Below are 19,196 nucleotides of genomic sequence, written 5' to 3' on the forward strand. Positions count from 1 at the left end.
GGCATATCTCCCATAGCAAGGTAACTAAAACTAACACAATATTCCAAATGCAGCCTCACCAATGTCTTAAACAACTACAACATAACATCCCGACTTCTCTGCTCAGTGTCCTGACTGATGAAAGCCAGCATGCCAAAAGCTTTCTTCACCACCAACATCACTTTCATGGAACCATACATTTGTACACCTAGGTGTCTCTTTTCTACAGCACTCTCAAAGGCCCTACCATTCACTGTAAATGCCCTACCCTGATTTTAGGATATCATCTGCAAAGCTACTTATCATGACTTGTACATTCTCATCCAAATTATTGATTTAGATGACAAACAGCAATTGGGCTGGTAGAGAGTCCTGGAGAACAGCACTAGTCACAGACTTCCAGTCTGAAAAGCAACCTTCCATGAACACTCTCTGCTTCCTACCATCAAGCCGATTCTGATCCAGTTAGCTTGCTCCCTCTGGATCCCATGCAATCTACCTTTCCATACCAGGCTACCATCCAGCACCTTATCAAAGACCTTACTGAAGTCCGTATAAAGGATATCTACTGCTCTTTCTTCATTGACTTCCAGGTTACTTCCTCAAAAAATTCAATCAAACTCATGAAGCACATAAACTTTATTCCAAATCTGTAGTTTAAAGTTAAGAATGCAATAATGTGATATTCTGGCGAATGGAGGCTGAGATCTAGCTCATTACAACACTGATGACTACAAGCAAACAACTACGCTAACTCCTCAGTAAACTTTGCTCCAACACATGTCCAGGCATTCTAACATACAAAGTATACCATTATGTACCTTCTGTGCAGATCCGGAAACTCTTCTGCTGTTGGCTAAAACTTACATTCTTGGTGCAATAAAGTGAGTAATGGCACTTCTCTGAAATTATTTTTGCATCATGCTTCATTTAATGTAGATCAATTGACTGGGTCAGTTCCAGAAAATTAATTACATTGATATCCTGATTTCTTCAGTCCCTAAAGTAAAGGTCCCTGTATTAAGCCAAACCGTAGACATAACAATTGAAATGAACTGCACAGGAGTGAAGTGGACAGAACCTGGAGTGAAGCCCAGTGTATTACCTGGACCTAGATCCTGAAGGGAAATGTAGGGAGATAAACCCTTTGAGACCCAGACCCTAGAAAGAGACCAGGCTGACAGATCCTGGCGTGAAACATGTGATGCTGATTGTAAGATCCTGGAGTGAGGCTCAGCATACTAGACTCAGGAATGAGCTCCAGATTAGTGAACACTGGAGTGGAAATAAACATTAGGTTAATAGATCCTGGAGTCAGAGTGAGATTAATAGATCTCTAGTGAATCCTAGGGTAACAGATGGAGAGAGAATGAAAGTAACTGTCCAATCGTCCTTGAATACTAAGACTCTGGATTGTGCCTCGCTAACTACTGTACCACAAATTTACCCCAGTGGAAAAGATTGAGAGAAATAAACCAGTGGTCCCCAACCACCGGGCCGTGGACCGGTGCCGGGCCGCAAAGCATGTGCTACCGGGCCACGAGGAAATGATATGATTTGGCGATATGAGTCAGCTGCACCTTTCCTCATTCCCTGTCACCCACTGTTGAGCTTGAATGCACGCGAGATCATTACACACGCGTCATCCATGTCAGCGCGGGAAGGAGATCAACTCCTCAAGCTTGCAAATGATGGCGGGCTGAAAAGTATGTTTGACATAACATCTCTGCTGGCATTCTGGATCAAAGTCAAGGCTAAATATCCTGAGATAGCCATGAAAGCACTGAAAACGTTGCTTCCATTTCCAACAAATCTCTGCAATGAATGCAACGAAAACTAAATTGAGGAATAGATTGGACATAAGGAACCCCCTTCGAGTATCGCTGTCTCCCATCATCCCTCAATAGGACCGTCTTGTTGCAGGGAAACAAGCCCAGCGCTCCCACTGATTCAGCGATATTGGTGTGTTGCAATGATTTTATATATTCATACGGGGAAAATATGCGCTGGGTGTTTAATATTCAAACGTTACTTAAAATGTTATGATGCTATTGACTTACTTATATAACCATAAAACAATTACAGCACAGAAACAGGTCATCTCGGCCCTTCTAGTCCGTGCTGAACGCTACTCTCACCTAGTCCCACCGACTTGCACTCAGCCCATAACTCTCCATTCCTTTCCTGTCCATATACCTACCCAATTTTTCTTCAAATGATAATATCGAACCTGCTTCTGCCACTTCTACTGGAAGTTCGTTCCACACTTACTTCAAGCTCCCCTGATAATTGACTTATCACTATATTCATGCGAGGAAAATATGCGCTGTGTGTTTAATATTAAATTCGTTAGATAAACCCTTTTAGAAACGAAATTGAGTGTATTAGCCACTTATCACCTATATTCCGGTCATGATTAACACTCTCCGCCCCCCCCCCACCGAACAGAATCGCCAAAAAGGATTTACAGGAAAAATATTCGGCAGGTTACCACGCGTATGCGCACTGGTGCCTGCGCAAGGCTTCATGGTCATTGTAGTCTTTTCTTTGGGTAAACAAAACGTATTTGACTGCTACCCACCTCCCTCCCCCCCCCCGGGTTGGCCAGTCCGCAAGAATATTGTCAATATCAAACAGGTCCGTAGTGCAAAAAAGTTTGGGGATCCCTGAAATAAACAATGAAATGAGATGCAGAATACTACAGTAAAGCTTTGATAATCCACCATCACTCTATTCCGAAACCCCAATGCTTTGGTATCTACTTCATGAGTGAGGATTCTCACCACCCCTTCCCCAAAACCAGCTAAATCTTAGTTAGTGTACACAATTTGAACTTACTGGGTTCACTGCAAAAATTTATTAAAATAATGTGTAACATCTAAAAGGAAGTGCATATAAAGTGTGTTGGGAAATCAATGGAGATAATATTCAATTGTGCTGAAAATCTATTCATCTGGAATCACTAAAGTACTGAGCATAACAGATTATCAGAATTTTACTGCATATGGAATGGACAAAAGCAAGCGTTAACAAAATGAAGGTTAAAAAAAAGTCCCAGCATCTTGTTATTCTTTCTCATTAGTGACGTAACCCTCCAATACTTTAAACCATTGGGCGGTTCAGCCATAACTGAACATGGGATTTCTGTGTGGGGTGAAATGCTGAAGACTCCCCCCACCAGCACATTGTGTTTCCAACCAATAATTTAGCTATCAGGCAGCTAATTCATTAAATAAAGATGAAATCAGCAGCCAATTACTCCAATGAATTTCCTTGAAGACTGTTAAATAGTAGTGGGAATTAAATTAAATGTTCTGAAACATAGTAACTAAATAACAGGAGTGAATTAATGTTAAGTCTCACCAGAATAATAATGGAAGAGTTGGTCTGAAGGGACAACATAAACAAGAACAATTTAAACAATTGCATCATTGCATTGTGCAGCTGTATTACTTGATGGTAGAAGACATTACACACAACTGGACTGCAGACACATACAAATGTAATAAAATATATGAAACTATTAAAATAATTATGCAGTAGACAAGAGTGGGCCATTTTATAATAACTGAAAAGGCAGGCAGAATGACTGAGTTAACAGAAATATTTTTTAACTATACATTCTGCAGATGCCTAAGGGGGTGGGAAGTGAGTATTTTTTTACTTTTTGAATATTGCAAGCTGCAGCAGGAACAGAGATGTTTGTAAAATGTTTTCTTTATTCAAAGCAACATAGGGCAAAAGGGCACAAATTATTTGGGGATTATGCCCCGGGAGAGGAAATGAGATGGGAGAGAGCTTGACCAGAAACAAAGGAGTGGGGTTGAGCTGAATGTCCAAGAGAGGGGCTCGGCTGGTAAGCAGAGTCCAAGGAAAGAGTTACAGGAGAAGTTACTGCATAAGAGAATTTAGGATATGGCATCCAGCAAAAAACTACAACAACTAAAGCAAAACTCTGCTCCAAACTCTTCTGTCTCTGCAGTCATTGCGTATCTAATATTTCAGTGATATTTGAGTAATATTGTAAATATATTGTTTGATTAAGCATTTTTTGTTGTTTTCATAATTCATTACAGGCTATTTGTAAAAGAATGTAAATGGCATATATCATTACCTCACTGTGTTATAAGTGTGCGCCTCACATGCGTTATCCCTGAGCTCCTGCGTTTTTCTTCCCGCGTTTTTGGAGTTAGTTTTCAAATGAACCCGAGACAACTAACTACCTGTTGAAGTGCAGTGAGGTGTTTGAGTTTAAAAAATGTGCATAACATTTTCTTCGCAAGAGGAGAGTAACAGCTGAGTAAAAAAAAAGTGCAGCATGTGGTTTCTTTGGAAAAGGAGAGAGACGGACGAGTTTAAAAAAAGGCAAAAAATGGACTAAATTCACAGGTTCATGAACAGTGAGTACCAGGAGGTAATAATCATAAGTTTTTAAAAAGCAGAAATGGTTGACTACATCAGAAAGATAGACATATTTGATTACACAAGAGATAACTGGATATAGTAAACTGAATGAATTGAGCAGTATTTTGAAGCAACTGAAATGGCCAGTGCAAAGTGAGTGTCGATGTTACTGAGTGTAATAGCTGGAAGGGCATACAGTTTGCTTAGAAGTTTGACTGCTCCAACCAATCCAGCCAAAATGAGCTACACTGGGATTGTGAAAGTAATGCAGGAACGTTTAGAACCATTGTTGAATGCAGAACACTTTAGGTATCATAAGCAGAATCAAAAGGAAGGGGAGCCCATTTCGGTGTTTGTGACTGAATTGAAAAGATTGTCTGAGCATTGTCAGTCCGGTAATGGGTTTAATGATGCACTCATCTTGTGCTATCATACAAGAAAGCATTCAAAAACAGCTAACTGAAGCACAACTCATATTTAAAACAGCAGTTGAAATCACTGTATCAATAGAAACAGCAGACGGAGACATATTTGAGTTGCAGTCAGGAACAAAAGTGAACGTGAACAAAATTGCAACATTTAAACGGAAACCAGACTGGCTGAACAAATTGTGTTGCTATTGTGGCAGGAGTTCATATATACCAGACCAATGCAGCTTTAAAGGTGAAACTTGAAGAAAATGCAACGAAGTTGGACACATACCAAGAGCATGTCAGGCAGAGAAAAATAAATGGACATCTGGGAAGAGGAAAGATAGAAAATCAAGTTGCAGTTTCAGAAAGAGCACTAATCTGAATTGTTGATGAAAAATCTGATAATGACTAGAGTGACACAGGTCTGGATAGCCTTGAGATTTTCCATGTGAAAACTAACAGGACACAAGCAATATGGCTTACACCAGAAGTGAGCAGCAAATTAATTAAAATGGAACCAAATACTGGGTCAGCTGTTTCATCCATTCCACAAAATGAGTTTGAATGGCATTTCAAAGATACTGAACTGAAGCCAGCAAGTATCCAAATAAGAAACTATACTGTAGAAAAGATAACTCCTGTGGGAATGACATTTGTAACAGTGAAATACAACATCTAACAAGCCAAACTGGGCTTGTATGTAGTAAAAACAGGAGGGCCAGCAATGTAGTGATGTGACTGGCTGAGACAACTACAACTTGATTGGAGATCCATCCACTATTTGCATGCCACATCCCTGCAATAGAGTCAACTGAATGTGAATTAAGAAAGGTGCTGGATGATGACATAGCAGTGTTCAAGGATGGCACTGGAAAAACTCAAACATATCAAAGGTAAAATAGTGTTAAATGAAAATGCCACACCCACATTTTACAAAGCCTGTCTAGTTCATTATACCACCCATGATAAAGTAGTTAGTGAGCTAGATGGCATGGAGGCTGAAGGAATTTTTCCCAAGGTTGATGGAACCCATGGCCAATGCCTGTGATCCCAGTAGCCAAAAAGGATGAGTCTGTCAGGACCTGTGGTGATTTTAAAGTCACCATCAACCCAGCACTGAAAGTAGATCAATACCCTCTGCCCACGATAGGCAATAGCTTTTCAAATATTTCTAGAAGGAAAACACTTCAGAAAATGGGACTAGGCTGAGGCTTACCTACAGATGGTGGTGGATGAGCCCAAAGTGTTTCTCACCATAAACACTCACAAAGGGCTTTATTGCTATTATAGGTTTATTTATGGAATAGCATCTGCACCTGCACTCTGGCAGAAAGTTATTGACCAGGCACTCAGTGTTACCTGGATGACATTATTGTAAGGATGACAAGGAACGTCTTCAAAATCTCAGGACATTTTTAAAAAGATTAGAAGATTATGGGCCAAGAGCACAATGCAAGAAGTGTAAATTCTTTAAACTAAGCATCACTTACTGTGGTCACAACATTGATGCACAAGATTTACACAAGTGTATTGAGGAAATTCAAGCAGTGGTAGATGCTCCAAGGTCAAAGGACAGGTCACAGTTTCAGTCCTTTTCAGGATTTGTCAATTACTACAACAGGTTCCTGCCAAACCTGGCGACTGTGCTCCACCCATTACACTCATTACATATTATAGATCAGGAAGAAATGGCAATATACAAAAAGCAGTGTGAGGTGACTTTCCAAAAGACAAAGGAAATGAAGACGTCAGACACTGTACTCACACATTCTGATCCATACCATCCAATGGAGCTTGCCTGTGATGTCGTGCCTTATAGTATAGGTGTGCAGTCATGTCACATATTATGAGTAATGGAAGTGAACACCTCATAGCCTTTCCATAACGTTCCCTTACCGCTGCAGAGAAAAATTTCGCACAGATTGACAGAGAGGCCTTGAGTCTAGTTTGGGGTCTAAAACGTTTCAACCAGTACTTGTATGGGAGGGAGTTCACCCTCATTACTGATCATCAACCACTGGTGTCCATTTTCAATCCACAGAAGGGTGTTCCATTAGCAGCAGCAACACAAAAGCAGAGATGGGCTCTACTTCTTGAAAGACACAATTACAGGAATGAATTCAATAGGATAGTTAATGATGGAAATACTGATAGATGGTTCCATTTGCCCTTGGAAATAGAAATACCTGAAAAATTTACAAAAGAGGACACTTCTCTTGACGTATTCTCCCTAATGCAAATCAAAATTCTCCCTATTATGGCAGAGATGATCCAAAGGGAAACCAGAAAAGACCCCACAATGTCTCAGGTCTACATGGCCACATGAAATGGCTGGAATGCGCAGCAGAAATTCCAGTTTCCCCATTTTACTAGCTCCAGGATCACCGCCCTTTACAGATGTTGGCTTATGTGAAGATTGAGAGCTGTTGTACCATCCAAGCTGAGAGCTAAGAGTTGGAGGAGCTACATGCCAGTCATCTGGGCATGGTCAAAATGAAAGCATTAACTTTAAGCTTTGTCTGGTGGCCTGGGATAGATCAGTATATTAAACAGCTTTCCATGCACTGTTTGGAATACCAACACGCTGAGAAGAAAGGTTGTCCAGAGCTTCCAAAACCATTTCCTGCAGTCCCAGAGTCAACTCCTACAATCACCACAGAGGACGCCCCAGAATCTGAGATTGTTTCACATTGACAGTCTCTTCTGCTAAGCATAGTGACCCCCCCCCCCACCTCACCTGGGGAAAGATATTATTCCATGAGCATAATAATTTAATTGCTCCACAGCAATTAAATCTTTAGGCCTGAATGTGACAATTCAAAAGTTACTATGCTGTGGAAATTTATTTATATATAAAAGTTGAGACGCATTTTATATTGGGTCGGAGTTTATTGCTAAGCAGTGAGGAATGCTGTGTATTTAATATTTCAGTAATATTGTAAATATATTGTTTGATTAAGCATTCTTTGATTACAGGTTATTTGAAAAAATACGTGAATGGCATACGTCATCACACCACATCATAAGTTCACGCCTCAGTAAAAGTGAAGCAAAGTACACACACGTTCTCCGCGGGCACACGTTTTTTTTCATTCAGTTTTCAGAGTTACAAAACATATCAAAACTAATCAGTTGTAACATAATGTTCTCTTCACCCTTCACTTGAGCTTCTTGTCTATATGATCTATGCAAAGATGGTTTAATTTTGCTGCTTAAACTTTCAACCATGTCTCTGATCTTACACTGGACTATTATATCACTTTCTTCATCCTGGTCAATGGGAATAAATCAGGACTGGATCAGCCACTTATTTTGTACCCTATTCAATTTTACTTTAATCTCATACTGAAGGCTTTTCACTACAATTCCCATTCTACACTTCGCTCTGTCCTTCTAAATTCCACCTTAACTTACAAATTAATTCATTCATTTATTGAGACACAGCGCAGAAAAGGCCCTTCGGGCCCTTCAAGCCACACCCACCCAGTAATCCCCCAATTTAATCCTAGCCTAATCACAGGACAATTTCCAGTGACCAATTAACCTACCAACCAGTATGTTTTCGGACTGTGGGGGGGGGGGAACCGCGCACCCCGAAGAAACCCATGCGGTCACAGGGAGAACTTAGAGACAGCAGCGGGAATTGAACCCGGGTAGCTGGTACTGCAAAATGGTGTGCTAACCACTACACTACCATACCATCCCAGCATGGTAGTATAGTATCTTATTTAGCACTTTGCTTTATTCATATGATAATATCCAGTATCATTCAACTCTCAACACATCCATTCTGCTTGACAATGATCTCTCGATTTCTCCAGTTTAAAATTCTATTTCATCCATTAGATTTCTCCATACCCTCAGTGCTCCTTCAGTGCTACAAGCCTCAAATCCTTCTGATCCTGGCCTCTGATGCATTTCCTCAGCACTTCAACCCTCGAATGCTGGGTTTGCCTTCAATAGTGATGCTGTAGAAGTTAACCCATCTGCTCCTCCACCTCTCAGTTACGCTCTCTTGCCTAGCAATTAGAGGCATTTGCACAGAATGGGTGCAGCAACAAACACTTCTAGTCACTGGACACCTATCAGAAGATCAGCATAGGTACTTCCATGTGGTACGGCTTAGCCTGGTATTTGCCCAGCATCGATAGTTTAGATGATAATGTCATAGGACATGTAATGCATGCTTCCTGCACTGCATCAGAAATTGGAGACTTTGAAGGAACACCTTGCTCTGCATCTGCAAAAACTAGGAGCATCTACAGGTTTCAGAGGTGAACTGAGAATTAATATCACATTGCTTTGTTGATATTTTGCACGGAGCACGTCTCAGCTTCAGTTTCCAATGGTCAGTGCAATGGAGAATTAACTAGTGAGACTCCTTTCATTAACTAGCGCTCATGTTAAAACATTAACTGTGAGATGCGTGATGGCACGGAAATATGACTTCACAGTAACTTGAGCCTGGTACCAGGTACATGGTACCCAAATACAAAGGAGATCCTCTTTACCATTTTGCATCTGGATGCATTTTCTCTCATCTCCATGGCAGTCTTTTGTACCACCAGGAAAAACTCTATCAGCTTGACCCTCTTCCTGTCAGCTTGGCATGCAGCTTTTAATGGGAACCACAAAAGTTCTGTTTTCGCCCATGATTCTGTGTGCTAAATGCTGTATCACTGTTCTTAATATGCTTATGCCAGAGTGTGCAGGAGATCCAGCAAGATGTTAAGACCATAAGATTATTGCATCAAAAGAAGTGACTGGAACCAACTATTTGACCCCAGTCACTCATCCTACCATAATGTTCTTTGACCTGTAACCCAATAAAGGAAAGCAATAATTGTCTATACAATTCCTAATGATGCCAGTTGCAGAGTACAGTGCGACATTTGAACATAAAGGCACTGCAGTTGTTATCTGCTTCACCTTCCATCTTCCCAAATAATACAGATATTGAGTTTTTTATAATACAGAAACTCAAACACTGCGCACTGTCAAGTGCAGCAACTGCTTCTTGTCAAGAAACTGTATGTATTTTGATTGTCACTAATACTGCTCCTGGCATAAACAAACTTTAGCAAACTTTCCCCGATAATAATGTGTGTCACTGACTCCATGATACTGACCCAGCTCCTTCACAGGACTGGCATCAGTCACTCATATAAGCCACAGCCCTTGTAATCAATTACCTGTTGTTCATAACCCAGCCACTCTGGTATTTTAAAATTAATGTACTGCTCCCCAGTCTTGGCTACTGTTAATGCAACTCTATCACAATGTTGATCTCAGTAATCCTTTCTTGCCAGCATTGAATTATTGACTTGATCTGAGCTGATACTCCTGAGCTCAGTAACTTCTCTGGATTGGTGCCTAGACTACATACGAACTCATACTACCAACACACACAAAAGGATGGAGGAATTCAGCAGGCAGCATCTACGGAGGGAAATGAACAGTCGATGTTTTGGGCTGAGTTCACTTCAGTAATTATGGCAGTCACTGGGTTTGTAAGGCAAATGTGGGAACTGTGGGATCAACTCATACTAATTGTGGTATAGACCAAAGATACTTTTGCCAAATTGTAAAGCAGCATTCACACCAACTTTTATGAAAAGAGATTTATTTCTTTTCCCAATTCTGTGAAAAAAAATGGCACTGGTATTATCAGTTGACAAATGTCTGGCTTTCCCTACTTCAAAGAGCCCCTGACCAATTTAGCCAGCATAAGTGACAAAGCAATGCCATAATGGCTACACCTAAAGGCTTGTTTACATTGAGGTCACACCTTCCAATTTGTTGCAATTTAACAGTAAACTCCCAGAAAGCAATCAAAGTCTTAGTTGCAAAGGGAGTTACTGTGTTTACAGAAGCTGAAAACAGCCCCTCTGGAACTGCAGCTGGTCTATGCTATAAATCAAAAGATTCCCATTTAGCCAACATGTGCAATGGATGATGAATGTGAAAAAAATCACATCGCTGTCATTGAAGTGCTTAAATGATTTAAATAAACCTAAGCCAGCGAGAAACCAATGGAACAGAGCCCAAGCTTCAACATTCAGAGGGAGAGGGGGGTACTGTCTGAGCTTCAATACACTGAACAAGGCTGGAGAACAGAGTCCAGACTTTAACATACAGAGAGAGCCTGAGGAACAAGGTGTAGGTTGCAACACGTGGCCTGGGGAACAGAGGCTAGGTTTCAACATTTAGAATGAGCCTGCAGAACAATATGTAGAACTCAACATACAGCCAGAACCTGAGGAACACTTCGAGCTTTGAACCACTGAACTAGCCTGAGGAACAGATTCCGAGCACCACACACAGGGTGAGAATGGGGGACAGTTTGTACTTCAGCACACAGAGGGAGGTTAGAGAACAGAGGCTGTGTTTCAACACAAAAAGACTGTCTGGGAGCAGAGGCTGGTCTCAACCCTAGTCTGGAAAACAGAGTTTGGACTTCAAAACCACAGCAGGAGGGCACAGGCAACAGTTCTGGGTTTGAACATACAGAGAAGGCTAGGCCAAGTGCCTGGAAAAGGGTTTCAACAGAGGGAGAAAACTGAGGAAACAGAACCCCAGAGTCTAAACTTAAATATTCAGAGCCTGGATTACAGATTAAGATTGCAACACTGAGACAAAGTTCAAAGTTAATGTATTATCAAAGTATTTATGTTACCGTAGACTACCTTGAGATTCATTTCCTTGCAGCAATTTACAGGAAAAAGAAAATACAACAGAATTTACCAAAAAAAACTGCACATAAACAGACAAACACAATCAACCAATGGACAAAAGAAGGCAAACTGCAAATAAAAAACAACACTGAGAAGATGAGTTGTAAAGAGTCCTTGAAAATGAATCAGTAGGTCATAGAATCCATTCAGAGTAGTGGTGATTGAAGTTATCCACAAAGATATTGGAGATTAGCTCCAACACAGGGGGGTGGGGAGTCAAACTGGGAAACAAGATCCCAGGAGAGAGGCTGAGCTATTTAAACACAATCAGAAGAAAGGAGTCAAGCTGGTTGATAGAATCAAGGAAAGTTTAGTGGGGAGGCAGGGATACAGAGACAGCAATACTGAGACCGGATATCCACACATCGTAATAATAAGGAAACCACATGGTCTATTCTTCAATGTAGTTTCCAATTGTGGTTGGACAGCTGGAGATGTTTTATACTTTATGTCAATAGGATTACTTTTGCTTTCATTCTGTTTTCTTTTGCCTTATTACAGTGATGACCACACTTCCAAATTGGTTATCCAGAGCCTCAATACTGGAAATGCTTGCGAGGACACTGACATTGGTTGGTTTGTCTTTCCAGTGAATTTGGAGGATATTATGAAGACAATATTGTAGTATATTTCCTGTGTCTTTAGGTGGCGAGTCTCATAAGCATGTAAGAGGGCAAGAATGCAGCCTGGTAGACCATGAGTTTTGAGCCAATTATGAGGTCTTGATCTTCGGATACTGTTTCCATTAATCATCCAAAGGCTGCATTAAAGGTGATGGTGAATTTTATCATTAATACAAGAGATTCTGTTGATACTGGAAATCCAGAGTAACACACACAAAATGCTGGAGCAACTCAGCAGGTCAGGTAGCATCTATGGAGAAGAATAAAGAGTACACACTTCAGGCCAAGACCCTTCATCAGAACATAACTACTGCCTATCTTGCTGAGTTCCTCCGACATTTTGTGTGTTTCAACAGCAATGTTTGCCTTTAGTGCCCCTGCTACATAGAGCATGCCTGTGGTTAGCTGCACGGTACCAGACTGCTGAACGACCCTCTGTTCTGAGCTTTGTTATGGAAAAATTGCAGGTAGATAGAGAAAAAGATTCAAGAATGTGCTCAAAACTTCCCTGAGCAAATGTAACTGATTCCTAGGAAATTGATTGGTTAAAGAGGAAAATATTCTGAGTGGCACTGGGATGCCATGCGTCAGTACACTGAGGCTCTGTGTAAGTGTGAAAGGAATGCAACACCTCACAAACTATCTTCCTGTCCACTCATAAGCTATCTTCCAATCCATCTGTTCCCACATCAGCCTCAACAGCAACTTAACCCACGAAGCCAGAGTGGAAGTAAGTCACCCTCAGGCACAAAGTACTTAATTGCCTTCATACGCTTTGGGTAGTCTTGCAATTATTCTGTAAATGCACATTCACCCTTTTTCTGCTTGCTTTACTTACATAATGTCAATCATGTTCACATTCTTACAACTTACACATCTGTGCATCACATTCATGCCATTGGCAGTAGATCTGTGCTCTGTCTCGTGAAGTCACCAGATGGACAGAAGAAAAAGGTTTCAGATGTGCTTAACGCTTCTTTGAAGAAATGTAACATCCCCACTGACTCTGTGAACCTCTGTCTCAGGTCTGCTCCAAATGGAGAAGGCGTATTCGGGATGGTACTAAGAAGCTTGGGTCCATTTATCGCGAGCAAGTAAAAGTCCTGCTTAAGTGGTCGAAGAAGTACACTACCTCACTTAATTAAATCTGGGCATTAACTTCACACCCAAGGGATAGCACTGATTTCTGGAAAAGAAAATTGCCATAAGAACTCAACAGTCCCTCAAAAGCACGAAGAGGCATGCCTACCTCGTTCACACTGTGGTCCAGTGAACCCATACACACACGCACAGCGACTTGGTCCAATGCAACGTCCTCCATTCTGGCAGCCATTTTTGCACACAGCTAATAGAGAAACGGGATACATCCGTTAACAATATATTGTTTGAACAAAGCTGCCAAGCATGTGTGTTTCTTGCACCCATTTCAAAAACATTAAGTAAGTTTTAGGTAAGTTTTAGTGGAATTAATCATAGATTTCTACAGTTTGTAGAAGCACCAATCAACGTGAAGTTGTCTGAAACTTCATGCAGTGCAAACTGGCTTCATGTGCAGATCATTACTTCCTGGAAACCACAGGTGAGCTTTCCAGCTGTTCTTTGAAGGATATGCCAACTGTGATGGATGTTGGTTGTCGAAAAGTATCTTCATCAGAAATATATTGTTAAGTAATTGCTTAATGGTTAGATTAATGCAAAGTGTAAAAGGTCTGTCATGAAGCATACTATTGTTACTATGTAAATGTTCCACTTAGGCCTTTATTTTATCTTCATGCCCTATTTTACGCTTGAAATTACCAGTGAGTTCTGTGCACATTTCCTGCTGCAGTGAGACTGCCCCAGTGTCTTAGTTCTCCTACTGGATCCTGGACAGCTAGAGATGATCTTCAGGTGCAGCAATGGGCAAGGATAGGCTTGACAACTTTCACTTCACACTATGTCTGCATTTGAGAGGGACTCCCCGCCAATAAGTCTTGGCCACATTTGTGTTTGAGCAGAATCCTTTGCCAGTATGATTTGGCTACTATCTTGTGTATGAATAAATGCTTCTTGCCACTAAAATTCTACTGTTTGCTTTATAGGTTGAGTTGATTCAGCTGCTTGGCACCCAGGATGTATTTAATATCCAATACCAGTGAGCACAAATGGTAATCCTATAACTACAACGTTTGTACATTTTTGCAGAAAGTTTACTCAATTTTTAGCTGATGGCAATTTTTTCTAATGCAGTTAGTGTGCCTGCTAAACATTAAAACAAATATTAAGTTTTAATATTAACGTTTTCTTTGATACAAAGGCAAATGTACTCCATCACTATCACTATGCCAGTAGGACAGTGGGACAAAGCACGTACTTGATGTAGTTAGTGTACTGTAACTGCAGTCAGCCTCATTATTTTTTAATGATGAGGTTGACTGCAGGTTAGTTCTCATCCCATGATGTGGTGCAGATAACTTCTATCTTCTATCCAGATTACTAATAAATAAAATTGAAATGACTTGCAGCTCTGCAGTTTCCATTTGCCCAGAAATTGATCTTCACTTCCCTCTGCCCTATGCATTTGGATCTCTTTACTGAAGTGTACTGTTGATACTCACGCTGCCCACAGTGCGTTCCAGTATACCCTTTCTGGCAAACACAGCTGTCGTCTGAGCAGGACCCACCATTCATGCACCTGACATTGCATTGCTGAACTGCAAAGAGAACAGAAGGAGTCAGATGTCTCCACACCTGCAGAATGATAAAAATCAACTTGGGTTTCTTCACATGTGGAATTTGTTAGTCGCGTTCAAATATAACTCAATGGCTACAGCATTAATGAATTCAGTAAGGGTGAAAATTGCATTCACTTTATTGCTGGCTTTTCCAATTCAGGAAACGGGATTAACCAGCAGCTCAGCTCTCACATCTGCTGTTACATTTCTATTATGTCACTGGACTCTGACTGTGTCTATCCAGACAATCTCATTATTCCTAATTGTTTCATTGTTTCTGACTTGCCTACTTATGCCCAACATCCTGACTGACTGTCTGGCTTGCTTCTAAACATTTCATTACTCGTCTCACTTGTGAGAGACTGTGACAGACTATTTCATTTAAGTTTGACATCATGATATTTCACAATGTCTCCACTTGTGTTCCTCTAAGTGATTGTCTTCTTCGTTTATTCTTCACTGTCTTCCTGCAGGACACTGCGGCTGTCTGTTTCCCAACATCCTGCTTGTGCCTGACTTTGTCAGAACTCTCAACTTGTCCTGAGCATATCAATTGTTGTCTTCTTCACATCTGCCTGACAGTGCAGCTGTCTCATAACTCTGTTCCTTGTATGTGATGTTGTGTCTGACTTTTTGCCTAATTCCCTCACATCTGTCTGTCTTTATGTCTCACCCTTTCACCCACGTCTGACTATGTGTCTGGTTTTTTTGCTTGTGTCTATGCGCCTCGCTCTTTCACTAAAGCATGCTTCTCTCATTGCACCTGATTCTTCTTGTGTCAGACTAGCTTGCTTATGTCCGGTTGCACTCTCTTGCACCTGAACAAAATATCAAGGAAAAAGCTGCATTTGTTGAAAATCTGGAATAAAAACAGGAAATGCTATAAGTAGAGGTACAGTCAACGTTTCAGGCCGAGACCTTACAAAGGGTCTCGGCCCGAAACGTCAACTGTACCTCTTCCTAGAGATGCTGCCTGGCCTGCTGCATTCACCAGCAACTTTTATGTGTGTTGCTTGAAATTCCAGCGTCTGCAGATTTCCTCATGTATGCGTTTTTAAATGCTATAAGTGTTATGTTTTGTAATTTCAAAATATTGAACTAATTCAAAGGAAAACATGAGAATCTAGGAATACACTTCTAGTTTGTCTTTACTTTAAGCAAGGTCCGTACGTATCGCATGGTAGCGTGATGATGTATACAATTAAGGTATTTTTACATATAACCCATAATGAATTATTTAAACGGACAAGAACACTTAATCAAACAATATATATAAAAGATTACTCAAATGTAAGAACATAAGAAATAGGAGCAGGAGTAGCCCATCTAGCCTGTCAAGCCTGCTCCGCCATTCAATTAGGATGGCAATGAACCCATCTCCACCTACCTGCCTTTTCCCCATAACCCTCAACTCCCCTACTATGCAAAAATCTATCCAACCTTGTCTTAAATATATTTACTGAGGTTGCCTCTACTGCTTCATTGGGCAGAGAATTCAACAGATTCAGAGTCCTCTGGGAAAAGCAGTTCCTCCTCATCTCCGTCTTAAATCTACTGCCCCGAATGTTGAGGCTGTGTCCCCTAGTTCTAGCCTCCCCTATCAGTGGAAACAACTTTACTGCCTCTATCTTAGCAGATCCCTTTCATAGTTTTATATGTTTCTATAAGATCTCCTCTCATTCTTTTAAAATAACTGTAATATTTAATACACAACAAGAACTCAGTAAGTCAGGCAGTATCTGTGGAAATTAATAAATAAACTTTGACTTTGAATCCGATTTTCTCATTTGTAGGAGATTAAAACTTGTGCCTAGTTCTCTCAGTATTCCTCATAGCATAAATGCATTCCTTAAGATTTCACTGTTTTCCCAAATCTGATGTGGTGTTGCTGTCGAGTGCAATGTAATTTAGTAAGGACAGAGATGGCGTCTAACACCGACACCTATGCTTATATCTTCGGAAACAGCTCTATTTCTATCTTTGATACCTCTTTTTTTTCGCCTTTCAAGGTTCTTTTGAAGACCCTGACCTGGAGTTAAACGCTGACTTTGGTTCTTTGCGGAAATGGGACCCGCTCTAAGGGCCTCACGACCAGCCATGATATGGCTTTTTGATATGCCAAGGATACAACCTGGAAGACTAGTGCACCTAAAGGGTGCCAGATTTTTGTGGCTCTGCAGACGGGTTGATTCAAGGTCGGTGCTGCCGCCTGATCTGTCATGGCAGTACACAGAAGACTGAAAGCAGCGAGCTGGCTGCTGGCTGTGTACCCAGAGACACGAGTTCTTTGAGTTCTCTCACTGTGAGACAGGGACACCTCTTTTTCCCTTATTAGGGAGAGACAGAGTCTGTGGTATGTCGAATTACTGGGTGAACGAGTAGTCTTTGAGGTACTGCAAGTCTGTGTCTTTATTGATGCTTTGCTGCACACTTGAGTGCTCAGTGAGGGGTGTAGATGCTTTTTTGCTGGTGAGGAAGGCGGGGAGTTGTTGCTTTGTTGCTGCTTATGCGTGGGGAGGCTTTGGGGTTCTCACAGTTAATTATCATTCATTCTTTGGGGCACCTCTGTTTTTGTGGATGTTTGCAAAGAAAAAGAATTTCAGAATGTATATTGTATATATTTCTCTTACATTAAATGTACTTATTGAATAAATATGATTTAATACATATTTGCTGTTGGTCAAAATGTTGTATACATTGATATTAACTTCTTATAAACATTGTATGTGCTGATATTAAGACTGCTTGAGAATGTCAATGTGCCATTTTCAGTGACTCTGAACTACACTTTCCACTCGGCACTCTCTTCCATGTTTATTCAACTTCTGGGTGGGACTGCATGTCAGTGACCAGAGAGGCTGATTCTTCCCTCTGTTCCTTGTGAGTGAACAAGATCAGAGAGACCATCCAGTTATAACACCATTTTTATTGCTGCTGAACCAACCGTAAGGTTTCTGGATCAGCTTAACTCTTGACATCATTTGTCCTCCAGATTAGAAAGCAGTGGAATAAACTTGCAATTTTACTGCCTGGAAAGAGTGCAGAGCAGAATGGGGAGCTTGGGGTAAGATTCTCCATCGCCATTTGAACAAGACTCATTTCTCTCAGTGGAATGAATACAAGGAAGGTTCCACAAGGGTTGTGCAATCTATATTACTTTGCTGTCTGTCTAACTGTCTGTTGATTGATTGTGATACAACGTGGAACAGGCCCTTCGAGCCACGCTGCCTTGCTATCACAGACAAGAAAGAATCTGCAGATGCTGGAGATTCGAGCAACACACACAAAATGCTGGAGGAGCTCTGCAGACCAGGCAGCATCTATGGGAGAAAACGTGAGTCAACAGGGTCTCGGCCCGAAACCCAGGTACAACATGCCTAGCAATCCCCAGATTTCAGCCTAACCTAATCACACGGCAATTTACAATGACCTACCGACCATTACGTCTATGGGCTGTGGAAGGAAACCCAAGTGGTCACAGGAAGAACATACAAACTCCTTACAGGCAGCAGCAGGAATTGAATCCAGGTCATTGGTACTATAAAGCATTGTGCTAAGTACTACGCTACTGTGCCAGATTTCAACCATTGGAGGCTTAGTGTACATGCACAAAGAGAGATGCTCCCACTAATGTGTCCTCCAATACATGATGGGCCATTGAAAGAAGGGAATGGTGCCATGTAGAGTTGATGGCTTTGATTTGTATGTTTATGTGAAGTGACCATTTGATGGCAGTCACTAGTTTCTGTCCCGGTCACATTTTTGCATTTTATCCAGCTTGATAAATTGTGATTATTTAAACTAAAGATTAAACTGGAGTTGTGAATGCCAGTGGCTTAGATGGGTGGGGAGCTGGAGGCCAGCAGATCAGGGAAACACTTAAATGCTTATGAAAACAGAGTAGTTGACAGCTGTTATAACACAGGATCAACTCCAGTAATTGACTTGCATACAACAAAGGAATGAGGCAGTCCCCACCCATTCACATACAACAGAGAAGAGATTCAGCCTCTGATCACACATACATTATACAGAGGAAAGCAGTCAATGACCGCTCACACACAACAGATGAAACAGCATGTGCATACTCACATGAAACAGAATGTTGAGCTGCCACTAGTCGCTCAAATATAACAAAGGTGAAGAGCAACCCATCATTACACACATACATCTGGGGAGAGAGGCTGTCTCTTGGCTGAGTCAGGCTATACACAAGAAGAAACAGGCAGCCTTATTCACTCAGAGAGCTGAAGCATCTGATTTCATGCATACAATTTGGGACAAAACATGTCCCTTAAATATGACAATGGTAATAAGCAATCCAGAGAT

The 19,196-nt window shown here is 41.1% G+C and overlaps 1 protein-coding gene across 2 annotated transcripts in view; it reads right to left on the bottom strand.

Moving 5' to 3' along the window:
* The window catches only part of fbn2b (fibrillin 2b), a 287,896-nt gene that overhangs the window by 220,686 nt on the left and 48,014 nt on the right, over positions 1-19,196 (bottom strand). For both annotated transcript variants that reach the window (XM_063032677.1, XM_063032678.1), the window contains 2 exons: positions 14,751-14,846; positions 13,403-13,498 (listed from right to left, as the gene is read on the bottom strand). In XM_063032677.1, coding sequence (XP_062888747.1) covers positions 13,403-13,498; positions 14,751-14,846 — 192 coding nt within the window. The remainder of the gene's footprint in view (positions 1-13,402; positions 13,499-14,750; positions 14,847-19,196) is intronic.

The sequence above is a fragment of the Mobula hypostoma genome, chromosome 24 (genome assembly GCF_963921235.1).
Source record: "Mobula hypostoma chromosome 24, sMobHyp1.1, whole genome shotgun sequence".
Classification (NCBI taxonomy): Eukaryota; Metazoa; Chordata; class Chondrichthyes; order Myliobatiformes; family Myliobatidae; genus Mobula; species Mobula hypostoma.